The sequence below is a fragment of the Ictalurus punctatus genome, chromosome 10, assembly GCF_001660625.3.
Source record: "Ictalurus punctatus breed USDA103 chromosome 10, Coco_2.0, whole genome shotgun sequence".
Lineage (NCBI taxonomy): Eukaryota > Metazoa > Chordata > Actinopteri > Siluriformes > Ictaluridae > Ictalurus > Ictalurus punctatus.
Genome location: NC_030425.2, coordinates 22,873,364 through 22,893,436, shown reverse-complemented (window position 1 = coordinate 22,893,436; position 20,073 = coordinate 22,873,364). Strand labels below are relative to the sequence as shown.

Below are 20,073 nucleotides of genomic sequence, written 5' to 3'. Positions count from 1 at the left end.
AAGATTGTTTTGCAATGGGCATTTAGAAATCCAATATTATATATACTGAAATGAATATAAGGTCTAATCTGAAAGTGTTGAAATTTAAGGTACAATGTTTAATGTATGTAAATATGTATAATTAATAATTACCTGTTATAGTAAACAGGACGGAGTTAATTGGAAGGAGAATTGTGTACCAATGGGATAAATGTTGCTTTGCTGTGATGGTTGCAGTGTAATGGTAAGCCCCTTAGGATAAAAAATATATATTTTTTAATGCAACATTGGATGTACAGCTCGCAGTAATGCAGTTACCCATTGTAGTCAATCACATTAAAGCACAACTTGTTTTTAATTATTCAAAAGTCTATAAAACCATGTAGAGGTTTAATTTGTGACCAAGGTTTAGGGTCTTATTCTGAAACTCGTGTATATCTTGAATTTAGACTGTCTACTTTGGGAGGCCAGGTGGTATAGAGGGTAGCAGTGCCACCTCAGCTCCAGGGTCTCTGATTTGATCCTGAGCTCAGGTTACTATCTCTGGAGTTTCATGTTCTTCCCATATTTACATGGGTTTTGTCCCATCTAAGAACATGATTATATGTGGATTAGATTTGCTAAACCGTTTCTAGGGTGTGTATGTAGATGATGCCTTGGGTTAGACTTGTCATTCACAGTTTATTTGCAATATATTTATGGGTTAGGTTCCAGATACATAAGGACCCTGACCAGCATAAAGAAATTACTAAAATGAATTTACACCAGTTTACTGTGTAAGCCTTTTAAGGCTACTTAGTAGATTTGCCCAATATTTCACTAGATTTATTAAAATATGTTCAGTCCCACACTAATCTACCCCTAGAATTGTCTGTACACACCATATAGTTTACACCACTAGGCACCACTGTGTTATTTAAGTCATAGCCTAAAGTACTAGACTTTTTGTAAGGAGAGAGTTTCACTATGGCAAGGTTGCCCATCTGTTCTGGGAGACCCCATGAACGTTTTCACTGCTTTAAACATATAGGTCCTGGGCAGGGGTACTGTAGACGGGATGATCATAAAGACCCCGAGTAGACAGAGATCCAAAGATGTCCAGAAGAATAAAATTTATTCGGGAGAGATGGCCTGAAACTGCTGCCTCTGATCTTAGGTGATTGAAAACGGCAACAAAATAGAGGTATTTGAAGCAGGAAAAAAAGATTAACAGAATATGGGTGTAAACATATTCGAGTGGCAAGACAAAAGATTGCATTGCACTTTATTTTGAGTAAATCTCTAGGGATTTAACATTTTAAAAAATCTCTAAATTAGTTTAACATCGTCGCATGTTTTGTTCGTTTACACTACCATACACATCATTTTCACTGCTGTCGCATGCTTTACGCGTCACTTCCGCGATACACGCGGGGTTTCTTTTTTCAGGCTTCTCCGTGTTTAGAGCGGACTAGCACGTTTTATATCATAGTGTTTAACAGCTTTGGTTCACAATCATGGCGGCGGCACCTGCAAGTGGAAGGAAGCGACTCATGAAGGAAGAAGATATGACCAAAGTGGAGTTTGAGACCAGTGAAGAGGTCGATGTTACGCCGACGTTTGATACGATGGGTCTGCGGGAGGACCTGCTCCGCGGGATCTACGCTTACGGTACAGTCCGAGGATTGAGGCCTGCTCCAGCGCTAGCAAACGTTTCGTTATTTTGAACAACCCGCTGTATTAAAGCTGAATTTCTACCCTAATGTAGTTGTAATGGAACGTTCACATCATTAATTTGCATGAGAGGTATTTAGCTGGAATAATTTTAAAATATATTGTTTTCTGTTTGAAACCTGAGGTTGCTAGTTTGCTAGTTAGCAAGTTAAGATGGCGTATTTTTCCCCTCACCCGTATTCAGACAACCGCCGGTTAATCTCACACACTACGTTTACACGGACAGCATGTGTTTGCATGAGTCGCTTTTAAAATACTCCTTTCATGTACCCGTTTTACATGTTCTAGAACATAGTTCGATTTACGTCACCGCGCAACACCATCCGACGTTCCCTCCAGAATTTCACGTATAAACATACAGTTCGTCTTCGTTATGGTACCGTATACAGTTTTGGGTGTTTTTATTAAAAAACAATTACGAACGCTTCAAGTAATTATTTGTCATGCTATACGTGCTAATAGACAACTGCTTTAAGCCGGTGTGCTGCGTTCCAAACCGCGTACTTACCTTCTATATAGTAGCCGAGATACATGTATTTCGCCTACTATATATAGGCCTATAGTAGGTAAGTACGCGGTTTGGGACGCAGCCGTGCTCTCTTGTTTGCCGTAAGACGGTTGAGCACTGCCGTGTGTGTACATGTCCTGTCGCAAAATGCCATGAAAACTCACACAACCTTAGTAATGCGATTGTGAGTACATGTCTGTAATGCACCTCTATAATGCGACTAAAACAGGAATACTCCACGTCTTAATTCGATTTGTGTTTATTTTGAGTATGACTTTAATCAGATTAAGGTAATTAAAAATGGCTGTTTACATGCTAGTTTCTTAATCAGAGTATTGTTTTAATCAGGTTAATATTGGATTATTGTTGCCCATGTAAACGTACTGACAGTTGAGACGGCATTTGTTAGAATATAGGTGTGGAAAATAATGTAGTAAGGACACTAGCTTCATTCTGATTTATTTAGCTAGCTAAACACAGCTCAAGCTTCACTGTTAAAGCAGCAGCTAATATTATTCTGTGTGTTTACATGGACAACAATTTCTTAATTACCTTAATCCTGTTAAGGTCATACTCGAAGTAAACACAAATCGAATTAAGATGTAGAGTACTCCTGTATTAGTCGCATTATCAACGTGTATTACAGACATATAAACACCTTAATCACATTATTAATGTCCTGTGAGTTTTCACCGCATTATGCGACAGGACACGATCACACACGGCAGTGCTCAACCGTTTTACGGTAAAAAAGAGAGCACGACTGCGTCCGAAACATGTATCTCGGCTACTCACGTATAGCATGACAAATAATTAACTGCACTTGAAGCGTTCGTAATTTTAAAAAAATAATAAAATAAAATAAAAAACGCCCAAAACTGTATACGGTACCATAACGAAGACGAACTGTATGTTGATACGTGAAATTCTGGAGGGACGTCGGACGGAGTGGCGCGGTGAAGTAATGACGTGTGTTGTTAATCAAACTATGTTCTATAACATGTTTAACGGGTACATGAAAGGAGTATTCTAAAAGCAACTCATTAATACACCTTAAACACCATCAAACACCTTAATCACAATATTATCTTACTCAGAGTATAGTCAATAATTAGATTACTGCTGTCCATGTAAATGCAGTCAGTGTGTGTGTGTGTGTCTCCCCTCATATGTTCTTATATGAAACCTGCAGGTGTTCATTTATCCCTGTGGGTTTAATTCGTTGTCTCTGGTTATTAACACAAACGGGTTCTAAAGTCTTAAACAACATGGACATGTTTTACTTATTTGTTTTCCTATAGGTGAGTGTGCTACATTTTTTTGGTGTCTGTCACGATTAAACACATGTTCACCTAATCTTTTGAGATCTAATCTAAAAAATGCAAACTTCTGCTTTTTGTTTAGGTTTTGAGAAACCATCAGCTATCCAGCAAAGAGCCATTAAGCAGATTATAAAGGGGAGAGATGTCATTGCTCAGTGAGTTGTTTTTTTGTTTTGTTTTTTTCCCCCCAGTTTATTTTAAAATCAAACACTGAGTTATATAGAGGGTGTGCACCTGACTTCACGGTGGGTGGAACTTGCCGCAGTCATGCCCACTAAGTGGCAAAAAGACAGAGAGCATCATTAGTGTATAGCGAATTCCACGAAAACACAGAAAAGGGCCTGTTCCGGTGTGAGAGTGACGTAAATGTCTACCCTCTATAACTGATAGAGATGTGGGTAGAGTAGCCAAAAATTTTACTCACGTAGAAGTAAAACTACTTATAAAAAGATTTACTCAAGTAACAGTAAAAGTAATAATGTTGTTAATTACCTGAGTAATAAGGTATCCAATGAAAGGACTACTCAAATAGTAAGTTACAAGTTACTTCAGAGATGATTAAAATGAAGGGAGAATCCTGAATCTCAGACTACGTGGAGAACTGTAAGTTACACCTCTCCTTGAAAGTCTGGGTTCAAAATGAAGCAGCATATCCCAGTCCTGTGATGGATACAATAACACAGAACCTCCCCCCGCACACTTTCCCAACAGTTGACTCTTTATGTTCACAACAAAAACCTGTCCGCATCTGCATTTAAACAATTTTTTAAACAAGCCTAAATACGATCGTCAGACATAATGAGTTAAAAGTGGGCTATGAACAAAGTACACCATGGTCGCATGACTTCAACGTCACTACCATGAAGCTTTATAGCACTACAGTTTGAAAAGAAAACACTATAAATTGATAAATCTACAAGTTGGAAAGTTTGAGTTTGGATAGTTTGCAAGAGCGTGAGTATAAACATAACAAGGCTGTAGTAGATGAGTTTTCCTGTTCGACGTGATGACGTTTAATTTCCCCGACAGCCTCTGTAGTCCCATTTAGCCACTTGTTAGTGACCTCCTTTTTCAAGACACGCAAAGGCTTAACAAAATCACGCGTGGGGTATTACTGATGTATTTTATGTCGTAGAATAATACGTGAAAATATCTTATACTTGTTAACTGCAGACCTTATTTCAGGCATTTAAGCAAAAACCCATTAAAAAGAAAGCCTGTTTACTTTAGGACTATTGAACCAGAAGTGTAAAAATACTAACTCATTTCTGGGTTTTAGGACTCATTTTTACAGCACTCTATTCAAATTAATTTAAGAGGGTGCAAACTTCTGCTTCATCTATTTCATATCAAGCATCTGATTTTATTTTTGTTCCCCCTCAGGTCACAGTCTGGTACTGGTAAAACAGCCACGTTTTGTGTATCAGTGCTGCAGTGTCTGGACATTCAGGTAGTTAAACATGTTGCCCTGCTTCGCTGTAGTCTTCCACTTGTGTGACACTCAGATGCACCGCTTTATCTGTTGCTCACTTTGCATTCTCCCTAATGATAGGTGCGTGAGACCCAGGCGCTAATTTTGGCTCCAACCAGAGAGTTAGCTGGGCAAATTCAAAAGGTAAATAGATTTTTAAAATATTAATTGTTAATGTTATGTATCGGACAGTGTCTCAGATTCACCAAAGTGCTTCCTCATGCAGTGTTTAATGCTGATCCTGTTTTAAAGGTTCTTCTTGCTTTGGGTGACTTCATGAACGTCCAGTGCCATGCCTGTATCGGCGGCACAAACGTGGGCGAGGACATCAGGAAGCTTGATTACGGTCAGCACGTTGTAGCAGGAACCCCTGGCAGAGTGTTTGGTAATTGTTCTTATATTTATTGCAGTATTAAGTGCTTTTGATATAGTTTGAGTCAAGGTGGTGAGGTATGACCATTTTCATTTCCTCCTGCAGATATGATCCGTCGGAGAAGTCTGAGGACACGTGCCATCAAGATGCTGGTTCTGGATGAAGCTGATGAAATGCTTAACAAAGGTAGAATTGTTTTTTCAGAACAAGCTGCTTGTTAGATGTTTCAGCTGAGCTGGACTCTAGACTTCTGTAGGCTGTTCTTCAGATTTGGTCTGATCTTTGTGTGCAGGTTTTAAGGAGCAGATTTATGATGTGTACCGGTACCTTCCTCCTGCTACTCAGGTGGTTCTGATCAGTGCCACACTGCCGCATGAGATCTTGGAGATGACCAACAAATTCATGACTGACCCCATCCGCATCCTGGTCAAGCGGTAAGGAAAGAGTATCATATCTTTTTATGAAATAAACAAAATTGACATTTAGATTAATAATAATAAAATAAAAAAAATTGTGTAAAAACAAACTGAGTAGCTTTTTAAAAGTATAATGTTCGTTTACTTTTTTTGTTTTTCTTTTTTTCCTTTTCAATGTTTAATATATCTTATATTTTCTAAATAAAAGTGATTTTTAAATAAAGAAAAAAATAAATCAGTTAATTTTCACAACACTGTGGCGATTTGTGAGCAAACCTATACATCGTGTTCCATGTTGTGTATTGCAGGCCTGCGAATTTTGCTGTGATATTTTTGTAATATCGCCCAATCCTACTTTCCATTATTTGTTTCCTTGTCTATTTTCTTCTTTGAGGGGACAATTTTTTAATTTGCCGTTCCTGTGTGCAGTGATGAGTTGACGCTGGAGGGAATTAAGCAGTTCTTCGTGGCTGTGGAGAGAGAAGAGTGGAAGTTCGACACACTGTGTGATCTCTATGATACGCTGACCATCACACAAGCGGTCATCTTCTGCAACACCAAGAGAAAGGTCAATACCACATTTCCACACTCTAAAGCATTCATAAACATAACGCCGTGCTCACGTCGGCAGTCTTGCTCCACTCAGATTGCTTGCTTGGTCATTTGTGGGCAGTTATTAATAACTTATTTCCTGTTGCCATGGTTTTATTGGTAAGTCCATACAGTGATGCAGTTGACAGTATATCCAGAAGCTTGCAGAATCCAAAAAAAAAAAAAAAAATTAGCATCTTCAAAGCAGACCCCCCTTTTGCCTAGAAGTTCCAGAAATGTATTCTTAGCATTTTCTCAACTGATTTCTTGAGGAATCTCCCTGAGATGCTTTTTAAACAGGATTAAATTTGTTCACACCTATGCCTCAACACTTATTGGCTGCTTTTCTGAATATTTTGCTCCGAGTCCTACAACACTAATTTCAAATATTTAATCATACACTCTCAGATCAAAAGATTTTTAAGATCATGTGAAGGTCTACCATATTTAATCCTTATTCCCCTAATGATTCCATATCTGTTTTTATTTTATGTAGGTGGACTGGCTGACTGAAAAGATGAGGGAGGCAAACTTCACCGTGTCCTCTATGCATGGAGACATGCCCCAGAAAGAAAGAGAGTCCATTATGAAGGAGTTCCGATCTGGAGCCAGGTAATAAATCAGCCTGATCAGCTGAGCTTCAGATTTCCATTCTGGTGCCTTTATGCTCTTCCTTCATGACTGACTCTAGGAAGAAACACATTTATGAATTCTAGCCAGTACTGAGTTTCTTTAATCTACTAAATTATTTCAATTTAAATTTAGTATCACCTAACAGTTACTTAAACTGAGCAACATGTTAGACAGGATCATTTATTAATTGATGGTGTAATGAAGTTAAGGGATTTTTTTGTTTGTTTTTTTACACCACCAAGGGCTTAATATGTCTGATTATATGGTTTTACTTTAAGATTAAGAAGAATTAATTGTAGTTGAGGGCAGCGCTAGAAGCACTGTTTGCGTACCATATATATACACACACATACAGAACAGTCTGGAAAAACTGTTGATAAAATGGAAATCTGGAATCAGCAGCCATCAGTTAGATCGCAAATTTTTGAATATGCAGTGAAGAAAATAAGTCCCTGTAATAAAGTTTTGGTATTTTGTGTGTTCCGGTAGCCGAGTGCTGATCTCCACAGACGTGTGGGCCAGAGGGTTGGACGTGCCACAAGTCTCTCTCATCATTAACTACGACCTGCCCAACAACAGAGAGTTGTACATCCACAGGTATGAAGTCATCTTTATCAACCTCTATTTGAGCTCTTAATCCAGGATTATTAATTCACCGTATGACAAGAGACCATCCTGCTCTTCTGCTCCTGTCACCTTGTTATTATACATTTTTATCACAGCACTGTAGAATGCTTGATTCTGGTTGGCCACAAGGTGTTCAATGATCTTCTGTAGCAGCACATCTGACAGTAGTGCCTGATGTAATTCAAATCACACGTTTATATCAATGCAGTCTAATCTGTTATCATTTCTGTAGTAACATCTTACACAGGGAATTGCATAGTGGATGCTTCACCATATCCATATGCATTTAGATCTGATTGTTGATGTTTTCTGTGAGGAGATTTGTTTGTTTAGCATTTTTGGAAGGAGTGTCCAGGATCATCGAGTGCGGTACTCTAGTCAGTCATGCAGCACACGATGTGAAAACGATTGATGTGGAAGCCAGGAGTGTAACGGGTGCTTCTCTCTCTCTGTGCAGAATCGGACGATCGGGGCGTTACGGCCGTAAGGGTGTGGCAATCAACTTTGTAAAGAATGATGACATCCGCATCCTCCGTGATATTGAGCAGTACTATTCCACACAGATTGATGAAATGCCAATGAACGGTATGTTTACAGTGAACTTCCTCTATACATTTAAACTGAGTTCTGCAGCATATCAGTGTATATCTGACTGTCTTTCAGTTGCTAAATGATGCTAAACCTTTCATTAATATTAGCCTGTTCATTTTGTGATGTATACTTTTTTTTTTCCTTCTCCCCCAGTGGCTGATCTTATCTGAAGCTGTTATGGGACTGAAACACAGGATCATCTAAACCCTTTTTATTTAGTCTTTTTTTTCTTCAGTTTTATTTACTGTGGTCTTTTTATGTAGACAGAAGTTACTCATATTGTTGATGGATGGGATGCTCTCTGTAGGTATTTACTGAGAGGTTTTGTAAATAAAGAATCTTTGTTGGAACCTTTCACCTCTCTTCATTTGGAAAATAGCAGTCAGGAATAGATTGTCTGATCATTTTAGATCCCTGAGTCTCACTGCACTCATGTTCACACGGTATTCTTCATGTGGTGTGTTTGCCATTGTCAAAATCTCACAGAAGGAAGGCTCTTGTCTTCACCTCCAAGAGGCAAATGGCCACAACCTGTCTGCTGCTCAGAACGGAAAGGATTAGCTAAAGGTCTAATCCTCACATGAGCCAAGAACACACAGACAATACGCTGTCTTTCACTGTAACACTGTGAGCAAATGTAGATATTTAACATAGTAGAATTTTCTCTGGTATGAGAGATTATAATGTTCTAACAGACTCCTCTATGTATTACAAATCTGATCAATATCAATCTGACATTTTAGAACTAATTCAGATCTGATAACATAGTTTCAGTGCTTCTCTTGTATATCTCTAGTTAGTGTTTTCTTGCTCGAATGCACCAATTGTAAACTTATGATGGGCTTGATAGTGAGCAGAATTGGGGAAATTCTAAAGCACAATGCAATAAATAAGGCTCACTCCATAAAACTGACATGAGGAAAAAATTCAAGAAAAAGGAATTTTAAAGAACATGCCCACTCATGCTGACATTACCATCAGACATAATGGCATATGGGTCAAAAGAGAACATCTCCACTCACATGAGTTATGGCGCTTCACATTTAATGTCTGGCACATGTAACAAGGACAAAAAAAAAAAAAAGAAGAAATATCAATAAAAAAAACATCTGAGATGCCAATAAATAAGTTACAGAGGTTGAAAGTAATCAACAATTTAGACCAAGCTCTGGTAACTTGATTATTTAAAGATAACTCTTTAGTCTAATTTGAATCCAATCAAAAAGAAGGATTCAGAACACCGCAGAATGTTCTGTGGATTGATGAGTTGAAAGTGGAACCGTTTGGAAGACTGGGGTCCCGTTACATCTGGCGTAAACCAAACACAGAATTCAACAAAAAGACATCATACCTACGGTGAAGCATGGTGGTGGAAGTGTGATGGTGTGGGGATGCTTAGCTGCTTCAGGGCCTGGGCAACTTGCAATAATTGAGGGAAACCTGAATCCTGCTCTCTAAGAGAAAATCCTAAAGGAGAATGTCCGATCTTCAGTCCATAAGTTGAAACTCAAGAGCAACTGGATTCTGCAGCAAGACAATGATCCAAAGCATCGGAGTAAATCCTAGTCCTAGAAGTAAGTGATTAGTTTTTCACATTGGTGATAGGTGTCGGATAACTTTTTTTGTTTCAATAAAAATTTTTTTTAAAAAACACTATGGTGTATATACTCCGGTTGCCTTTGTTTTATGTTGTATTTCATTTGAAGATCTAAAACTATTTAGTATAAGATATAGACAAAAACAGAAAAAATCAGGATTCACTGCAATGTTACATTTTATTGCCAATGATTTATATACACATTTGAATGACTGCAGTTTTCATAGTCACTCATAACTATGCAAAAGCCACACATAGACAATAACAGTTTGTGTTAAGCGTTACTCCTGTAGATGTAACTGCTGTACCACCACACAGAATCATTCATCAAATAAGTAAAGAATACAACCATGGGTCTGCTGTTACAGGAAAATAATGAACGATGTGTGGTGTGATGCAGCCTGGTGGTGTAACAGAGTTACTGTTACTACCCTGGAGTTGATTATTTTTGTTTCTCTTATATAAACATTCCTACAGCAATTTGCCAATGATTACAAGTGTTGATTGTTAATAGTTAAATATAATATTATGGAACGATCATGAAATGAGTTAAATCATTTAAAGCTTACATTACATGGACCTCAAACAGTTCTTTCCTCACCATCCTCTCTTTTTTCTATTGAGAAACGGGACAGCCCGCTGTCCTGAACATTCTCCCATGGTGTAAAACTTAAAAGTAAATAGCTTTACCTCCATTACAAAGCTCTGACACTGGAAACACTGTCCTAAATGTTAAACGTTTTACTGAAGCTGCACCATATAAATGATTTTTTTTTTATATATATAGAAAATTTATTAACACCCTCTGACCAATCAGATTTGAGAATTCAATAATATTAAATATTAATTAATAATATTTCTTTGCACAAAAGCGGTACAAGTTCCTGAAAAATGTGTCTTTGACAGCGCTCCCTTATGGAATCAGGTGCATCTAAGGATTATCCTGAAGGCACTTCCCTCAGATCCTATTAGCCCTGTGATCCCATTAAGGACAGAAACACTGCAATTGGCTGGCCAAAGTAATAACCTCACATTAAAAAAAAAAAGCAGCCAGTGTCCCTCGTTGTCCTTCATATTTTTGATGTGTATATCTCTGGACATGTTATCATTATATGTATGTTAAAAGCCGTGTGACGATATGAAAGCAGTTTGCTGGCATGGTTAGGGTCTGTTTGTCCCTGAGGCAATGCAATGATTATTTTAAACAGCAGCACAATGACTAGGGTAACTTCAGCCCTAGCGGAAAATCCATTTTATGCATTTCTTTGTTGCACATGTAATCTGTTTAAGAAGAGAGAGAAAAAAAAAAAACTATAATAGTACAGTGTCAACTGACAGATGTGGTTTCCAATAGATTAATTTGTTAAATGATGCTGTAAAAAAACTTGTAATATATTTAACATGACCATATAGTTCTATGTGCCTCACTCCCAATGTTCCCGAGAGACTCCCGTTCGCCCAGTGAGGATTAATAAATGAATATACAGTAGTTCTATGTGTATACTTATGTTTAGCATTAAAAAAAAAAAAAAAAAAATGTATGGAAGTAGTCTCCTATGTCAGCACTATGTAACAGTCAGTAAGTTTCCAGATATTGGAAAGTCTTCAGTATAGAGGATTTTGTACTTTCTGGTTTCTCAGTAACATCATGAGCAGCATTTTAAAAAATTATATATATATGTATATAATTAAATTCAAGAGGGATAGGAAAAAGAGAGAGGCTGAAGAAGGATGAAACAGTTTACAACTGCTATAATGTAAGTGAGGGGAAATATGTTTGGAGGAACCCTATCCAGGGTGTACCCCACCTTGTGCCCGATGCTCCCTGGGATAGGCTCCAGGTTCCCCGTGACCCAGTAGGATAAGCGGTATGGAAGATGGATGTACTAAATGTAACTACAAACATAAAAAGCATAATGTATCATTTATTACTAAATTTAAAAAAAAAAAACATTTACTGGAAAATAATGAAAGTTAGGTGGTATGCATGTTTCTTTATCTTGCATGCTTCATTAGTCTTCTTGCAATTGGTCATGTCCTGCCAGCACTGCGTATGTCATGCATGTATTTTGCACCATGGGTCTATAGGAGAAACTTTAACATCATACCAATCTGTTACTGTTTATCTTCCTATAATAGTACCCCCTGTTAGTGTTTTATTCCTTACATACAGAGGATACAAAAGAGGTTAGAGACAGTTTTTTCTTCACTCACCTGCATGACTGAAGACAGTTGGATTCCCTGAGCTTCACATGTCCAGCTCTCATCTCAGTGGTATTTTTAGCTGTGATTTAGCTGTGTGTGTGTGAGAGAGAGAGAGAGAGAGAGAGAGAGAGAGAGAGAGAGAGAGAGAGAGAGAGAGAGAGAGAGAGAGAGAGAGAGAGAGAGAGAGAGAGAGACAGACAGACAGACAGACAGACAGACAGACAGACATTACGCTCTGGCTCGGAGCCAAACTGCACACTACTGCAGGTGTGTAACTGTTCAGGCATACTATTTAGTAACCTTGGGTAATATGCAGGTTTGGACCTAACCCTCCAATCTCTCACTGTGGGAACAGCAGCAGGGGGTCTTACTGGCTTTTAAGTGGAGCACTGAAACCTGAGGAGCTTTAGTCATGTCCTCTACCAGAGCTCTGGAGGCAGTGAACATCCCGTGGAGGAACAACAACTTCAGCCTGCTGAGTAAAGATGCGCCGCTGTCCGACCAGGGAGACACGATCATCGGAGTTTACCTGCTGCTGCTCGGTAACACATTCATCACAGAGTGAAGGTTCTTCCTTCAATGTGATCGATTTAATAATCCATCGAATTATACCATTTATTATTTTTTAAAATGCAGAAACTTTTGTCCATAAAAAGAACTTTGTCCTCATTTGTCATGAGGTTTCTTTATTTAAAAAAAAAAATATTATTATTATTTAAATGTATTTATTTACTACAGACAATTACAACTCTGTTCACATTAGATTAAATAAAGAGAAAATGTGTAATATTTTAATTCATAAATTGTTAGTTTATTAGAGTAATTTATCTAGGAAAATGATAATTTTGTATATAAGATGTTCTTACACAATGTTCAGGTCAGAAGAATCTAATTTCAAGGTATTGAAGGTGATTGTCTCTTGGTTTTGGTTCTCTATTCTATATAGAACCCTACAACAGACGGTCTGTCTGTCACTGTGATGCTGACTGACATGGCGCGTCTCTTACAAGTAAACACAAATTGTCTCACATTTGATATTTCAGACACCAGAAGTTGGCTCGGGCACTAAGATGTTAGTATTGAATCAGTATCATGTATCCGAACTCTGATATCAGCATTGTAAATAAATTTTTAAAAAACCCTAACAAACTGGGATTGTGTGTGAGATCATTATGATTGATTGACTAACTGATTGATGGACTGATTGATTGAGTGCAGAGAAGGTTTTAACTTTAAGTCCACGAGTATTCTCAAAAATATAACATCTTATGTATGAATACAGGATTTGGTAAAGTTTGGTATCAGCTGCAAATTAAAATTTCAGATGATGCATATTAGAGCAGAACAGATTGTGTAGGAAGTACAGTATTCTTCATTCAGCTCTGTCTTGTGCTTCTCAACTGATTAAGATTAGTGGGCTTGGAAACACTTCAACAACTAAATGTGATGTTATTCATATTTGAGAGTGTAATTTGAATTATGTTTCCAACAACATATCATAGTCATGTTGATGATGTACATCATAAATATATTCAAAAGACTATTGTCCATGTATACTTATTTGAAATATTACTGTGTGTGTGTTTCATTTCACAGGTTGGCTGTCATGGTTTGGAAACAGTATAGTGATCTTTGTCCTGTTTAAGCAGAAGGCGACTCTGCAACCCACAGATTACCTCACTCTTAACCTGGCCATATCAGACGCCAGCATCTCAGTGTTCGGATACTCCCGTGGCATCCTTGAGATCTTCAACGTGTTTCGGGATAACGGATACCTCATCACATCAGTGTGGACCTGCCAGGTACAGGAGTGTGTGCTGTGTTATAAAGTTTACAGAGAAAGGAAAAAAGGGTAGAAATAAATGTTATATTTTCCTTTAAATGATGGCTAAGTGCACAGTGGCTTAGTGGTTAGCACGTTCGCCTCACACCTCCAGGGCTTGGGGTCCGATTCCCACCCCGGCCCTGTGTGTGCGGAGTTTGCATGTTCAGGGGTTTCCTCTGGGTACTCCGGTTTCCTCCCCCAGTCTAAAGACATGTGGTAAACTGATTGGAATATCCAAAGTGTCCGTAGCATAAGTCTGTGAATGTGTATGTGATTGTTCCCTGCAATGGATTGGCACCCTTTCCTTGTGCCCGATGCTCCTTGGGATAGGCTGCAGATTCCCCCTAACCCTGTAGGATGAGCGGTATAAAAAAAATGGATGGCTTTATATAAAGGCTGTACTTTTCATATAGAGGCAATATCTAGCTTTGTTAAAAGCCCATTAACACCATTAGACCTGTGAAAAATCTGGACTTCCACTCATCTCCACAGAGCTGAGGGTCTGGCGTCAATATCCATAATGTGCCCTAATGTAGCATCCTGATCCTGTTAAAAGCCAAATAATGACTCCCATTTGCACTACAAAATAACATGTCTTTTATTCGAAATAATTACACGTCTATGTATAGCACAGAGACAACAGCTTTTCAGTGGACTGTCAATAGCGGATTTGTACCTCTTTGTGTATGTTTTTACACTAGGTAAGAGGCTTTTCAGTAACATTAAAAAGACTACAGCTGGTTTTTGAGCTTCAGTGACCTATCTGTTAAGTTCTTATTTTGGAGCTACTGATTTTGTCATAAATAAAGACAACTATACTTTGGGAGTTTAACCATAGCTTTATTTTCCTTTTTTTTTTTTTTTAATTTTATTTTATTTTTACACGATCCAAAAGATTAAGATTGTTGTTTCATAACAATTTACTACATTTTCAGAAACAGATCAATATACTGTAGCACTCCCTGCTGTGTCTGCCAGTATGTATGTATGTATGTATGTATGTATATATATATATATATATATATATATATATTATATTATATTATATTATATTATATTATATTATATTATATTATATTATATTATATTATATTATATTATATTATATATGTGTGTGTGTGTGTGTGTGTGGGAGGGGGGGAAAGGGGGGGGTAAATAAGTAGGATTTTGCTGGGTAAATACAGACTTAAATAGCTGAATTAGACAACACGTGTTAGACAGGGACAGGATATACTTAGCAGGTGTGACCAGTCAATCTGTCATTAACAGTCTTGACAGGATTCAGATTGACATAATTGTTCCTGACCTGTACCTGAATACTGGCTGGCCAATAAATTCAGCTGAAATTAAGGTTCCAAACATCCACGAAACAACCAACAAACATACTTTATATTGCTAATGACTTACATTCTTTATTTATATTGTTATTTATTAGAATACTGTGAAACCTATCAGTGAATCACAGATGCTTTGGGACTGGTTCAGAGGCTCTTGTGAAGATTGTTGGCATGGAGGTTAATACTGGTCTGTAACTGTGTTTTTCCAACAACAACATCTGTCATCGAAAACTCTATTAAAATTGTGGTTTGAATTAAAGAGGATAGTCCACAGGCAAAAAGTATATAAAGGAGCTTGAAATGTTCTACATGGAGGAGTGTCCAAGATCCTCTACAAAAGATAGGAAGAGTGCTGTTATCATCTTCACAGCTTTCAAAGTTGGTCTGTTAAGAGAACTTTGTTAAATTTTTTTTTTTTTTAAATTGTTTGGAGCCCCTTTATGTTTAAGCAAAAATTATTGAGTAATTTCATGAAAGGTGACAATAAATCTCTATGTTGAATTATTGACCATACATTTTGTATTATGGTGAAAATTTTATTGTGGAATTGGTATCTGTGAGAAAATTTTCATGCAAGTCTTCATATGCGTGTTGCCTCATATGAGAAACAAACATTTAAATTTTTTTTATTATTATTATTATATATATATTTTTTTTTAAACACGTCTGTGTGAGACATCACTGAAATAAATGGACAGGCCTTTAGAAACTATACTCATCAGGAGCTTGTCAGACATGTTTCATTGTTGGTCTAGTACACCTGGTACACGATTGACTCATCTGTTCCAGTATATCCATTCATAATACAAATAACAAACCGACAAATAGGTGCTGGTATAAACAAACACCTTGACATTTTGAGTTAGCTTTTTTTAAAATGTATTTATCCTGCTGTCATATTAAATTTTTTACATTGCAACATGATTATGAGGATGATGATAATGACTGCATTAGTAGTCTGAATACGAATCATTTGATGAGTGGAGCAGTTTTCATTCAGATATATTATCTCTCATACAGGCTGTTGTGTCTCTTTCAGGTGGATGGCTTCTTTACTCTCCTCTTTGGCCTGGGTAGCATTACCACTTTAAGTGCCATCAGTGTCACCCGATACATAAAGGGATGTCACCCAAGCAAAGGTAAACTGAAGGGTTATCCTACACTCACACTAGCATGTGACAAACCAAACGACAACCATATGTTATCTTGTCATATACAACCTGCCATTAAATGTGTATAGAGATATTACAAAGAAAAATAAGGCTGAGAAGGAGTTAGCAGAGATAGTTGGTGCCGTTCATGAAAAGTATGGAGCTAGTATAGTTAGATTGCTTTGCTAATCTGCCAATAAACTAGTCTGAAGCCTAGCATGTGAAGCCAATTTTCACAAAGACGCTATCCAGTGTCATTAGTATTGGTCACTACATGCCCACAAGAGACAAACTACAAATGACACACGTGACTTGTCACTTACTAGTGTGAAAGTAGGATTTGAGATGTACATCTATATGTACACATATATATTAACAAGTTTTGCTAGCCTAGCTACCTTGAGTTAATCTGACAGGACTTTGAAAATAATTTTGTATAAGTTTGGGGGTTTTTTTTTTGTATAAAAATAATAAATGTGCAAGATAGATAATGTGACCTAATATGTTTCTTAGAGGAATTGTAAGTCATATTCATACATGTTCACAATAATTAATGCCATCATTAACCAACTGACTAACAGCTAAATGACAGGATTTCTGAGAGGATTTTCTTCTTTTCCCCCCTCCACCTCATATTCATAGATGTTTGTTAGCCAGTTTTTTTTTTTTAAATCTTTAACTCGGTAAATGTTCATTATCTTCACTGCCCACATCCAGCTAGCTAACCTGACAGGATTTAGGAGGATTTGTAACTCCTGGTAAATAACTCCTGGTTATTTTCAATAACATTAGACATCTAGCTCACATGGACTGACAGGATTTCAGGGAGGATTTTAAAGACATATTCATAAATGTTTATATCGTCACATTGATTAAGATATGCTTAAAAGGCATGTACTTGAGTCCATCACCTAAAGTCATGCCCACCATGTCATCCATTTTATAAAGAACTGCTTCAAAATGTCTCTGCTATAGTTCACTGTTAGCAACATTAAAGACTGTATGGTAGGAAATGTTTGTTTTATAATTTTTTCCGCCCTTAAATTAAAGTAGGTCTTTTCTCTTCACAGCTCACTGTATCACAAACAACACTGTAGGTATGAGTATCCTGTTTATATGGATTTCAGCTGTATTCTGGTCTGCAGCTCCACTGGTGGGCTGGGGAAGTTATATAGGTCAGTATGACACGGAAATGACCTACATCATTTCATATCATGCATTATTATCATTCCTTTAGACATATAACAAGCTCAATAGTTCATTTTAGGCTAGTAACCTCTAGATCATATGGAAATGTCAAATGAGAAGAATTAAGAGCTTCACTAATACATTGTTCATACACCAGACCACAGGGCAGAGGCAAAAACACTGAAGGGTATTGATGATAGAAACAAATGTTATGATTCTTTTTAAACCTTGCATACATTTGCAATGTAGCTCACACATTCATTTTCTGTCATCACGTGTTGGATTTAGGTCCTGTGTTCAGAATTATTTGCACCTCTGCTGCTTTGTATACATTAACTCTGTTTATGTGCTTTATTTCTGACAAAGCAGGTTTATTCTTATCTATTAACTTTAGGTCAAAACACCCAATACAGTATATCCAATATATAAAGCCTAATGAGAGGACTAAAAATAAGCCAAGCATAGTGGAATTGATTATTGTTTACACTGCTATAGCTCGACACAACTCTATGTTATGAACAGGGTCTTTGAACAGAAAATACATATAATGTTCAAGAGTGAAATGTAATGCTTTTAAAATTTTTTTGCACTGAGTTTGCAAGTTAAACTCTTCGATGCCAAGTCATGAGAGAAATCTGTGTTTCAAAACATTAAATTGGTTTAATGAAATTGAATCGTTTGAACCGTCAAAACTAATGAAAAAACCCCAAGGAACTAGGCTAGACCAATAATGGCTTTGAGCTGCAGCATTACATATTCAAGACTTCACAAACATACAGAAATCCACAGAGGGGTATAAACACAAATGCTGAGGCGGTGTAACAAAGTCGCTCAGATCCTTACACTTGCCCATTTTTCCTTCATCTAACACATCAACTTTGAGAACTGACTGTTCACTTGCTGCCTAATATATCCCAGCCTTTGACAGGTGCTACTGTAACAAGATAAGCAATGTTATTCACTTCACCTGTCAGTGGTTTTAATGTTATGGCTGATCAGTATATAGTGAAAACTGTTAATACTTAAATCTGAATATTGGCCAATTGCTCCAGTTAGAAGATGGCACAGATAAAGGACTTCCCCCTACACCATGCCATGGTTAAGTAATACGTTGAATATGAAGGGCAGAAAGATTTTACAGGATTTCTTGCTGAACTCCTGCCAGGCTTTAATCAGCAAACTCCTATTGAATATATAACACTTTACTCATTTTTATGCCTTTCTGTTAAAGTTATCATTAGACCAGTTAGAAATCTACTAATAAATTTTTCTCAATCTATATTTCTGCTTCTACAGATCGAGGGTATGGTACCTGTGAGATTGACTGGGCCAAAGCAAATTACTCCACCATTCACAAATCCTACATCATCACCATCCTGATCCTTTGTTTCTTTGTTCCTGTGTTCATCATGCTGTTCTGCTACGTGTCCATCATCAACACTGTGAAGAGAGGCAACGCCATGTCAGCAGACGGAGACTTGACTGACCGACAGAGAAAGATCGAGAGAGATGTTACTATAGTGAGTGGGGTTTGAATTCCCCAGGGTGTATTCCCACCTTAAGCCCAGTGTTCATGTAAAGTCTTCTGGTCATTCTCTTAACATTATTATTTGTAATCACTTTCATATATTGGCTCGATGATCACCCATCAAGAAGTAGACGAAATCATCTTATAAGTGGAGATAGAGACCTCTATATCAAAGCCTTTATTGTGTTTGTGTTTCAGGTTTCAGTAGTCGTCTGTACAGCGTTCGTCCTGGCTTGGTCTCCATATGCCGTGGTGTCCATTTGGTCAGCATGCGGCTTTCATGTACCCAGTCTGACCAGCATCTTCACCCGGCTGTTCGCCAAGTCTGCAAGCTTCTACAACCCACTCATCTACTTCGGCCTCAGCTACAAATTTCGCAAAGATGTTGCTGGGCTCATGCCATGCACCCGGCATCGCAATGATCCAGTCAAGCTCAAACGCTACACACACGTGAAGGCCAAAGGAGACGAGCATCACAGGTACAGAGCTGAAGGACATTACGAGTGCATTCCTGCTCACCAACAGGCCAAGAAGGAGCCCCAGGCAAGAGGAATTAACATTGTACCCAGCCCTGACTCCGGCTTGTGCAGCCATCCCCGCACTCCTCCTCCATTCACCAAGCAGGTGCATTTCATTCAGATGCCCGAAACATCTGAATCCCTCGAGTATGAGTCTGACAGACTGTAGAATGTGGTGAATCAATCTGTAACTATTCTGTTTGGAATTTGAAAACACATGAAAAACATGACCAGTAGAACTGAAAAGCTATTTTTGTATATGTGCAGTATGTAACTAATGAAAAACTAAAAGATTTGGTCCAGTTGTTTTTTTTTTAAAAATTTTTTTAACCTACTCTTCATTCATGCATACATATACATACATACCCACAATGAAATCTGACTACATTTCGATAGTGGTACCACTGGGATTTAGCCCTCGCTTCATCTCTACCTATAAAAAAAAGAAGAAAAAAAAAAAAAAAAAAAAAAAAAAAAAAAAAAGAGTGATGCAGCAGAGA

At 37.6% G+C, this 20,073-nt stretch overlaps 2 protein-coding genes across 2 annotated transcripts; both read left to right on the top strand.

Moving 5' to 3' along the window:
• The first annotated feature begins 1,512 nt into the window (after window positions 1–1,512).
• On the top strand, window positions 1,513–8,571 carry eif4a3 (eukaryotic translation initiation factor 4A3). Its single transcript, NM_001200670.1, is given in 12 exon segments — window positions 1,513–1,629; window positions 3,605–3,677; window positions 4,906–4,972; window positions 5,075–5,137; window positions 5,246–5,378; window positions 5,472–5,552; window positions 5,659–5,800; window positions 6,212–6,350; window positions 6,870–6,985; window positions 7,496–7,603; window positions 8,091–8,218; window positions 8,378–8,571. Coding segments are annotated over 12 exon segments (1,170 nt in total). The 5' UTR covers window positions 1,513–1,526; the 3' UTR covers window positions 8,395–8,571.
• Window positions 8,572–8,663: 92 nt separating this feature from the next.
• opn6a (opsin 6, group member a) lies at window positions 8,664–19,831 on the top strand. Its single transcript, XM_017478341.3, has 6 exons — window positions 8,664–12,568; window positions 13,623–13,828; window positions 16,228–16,327; window positions 17,410–17,514; window positions 18,824–19,047; window positions 19,254–19,831. Exons 1-6 carry the CDS (start codon window positions 12,439–12,441, stop codon window positions 19,740–19,742), a joined length of 1,254 nt encoding a protein of 417 aa, XP_017333830.1. The 5' UTR covers window positions 8,664–12,438; the 3' UTR covers window positions 19,743–19,831.
• The last annotated feature ends 242 nt before the right edge of the window (window positions 19,832–20,073 follow it).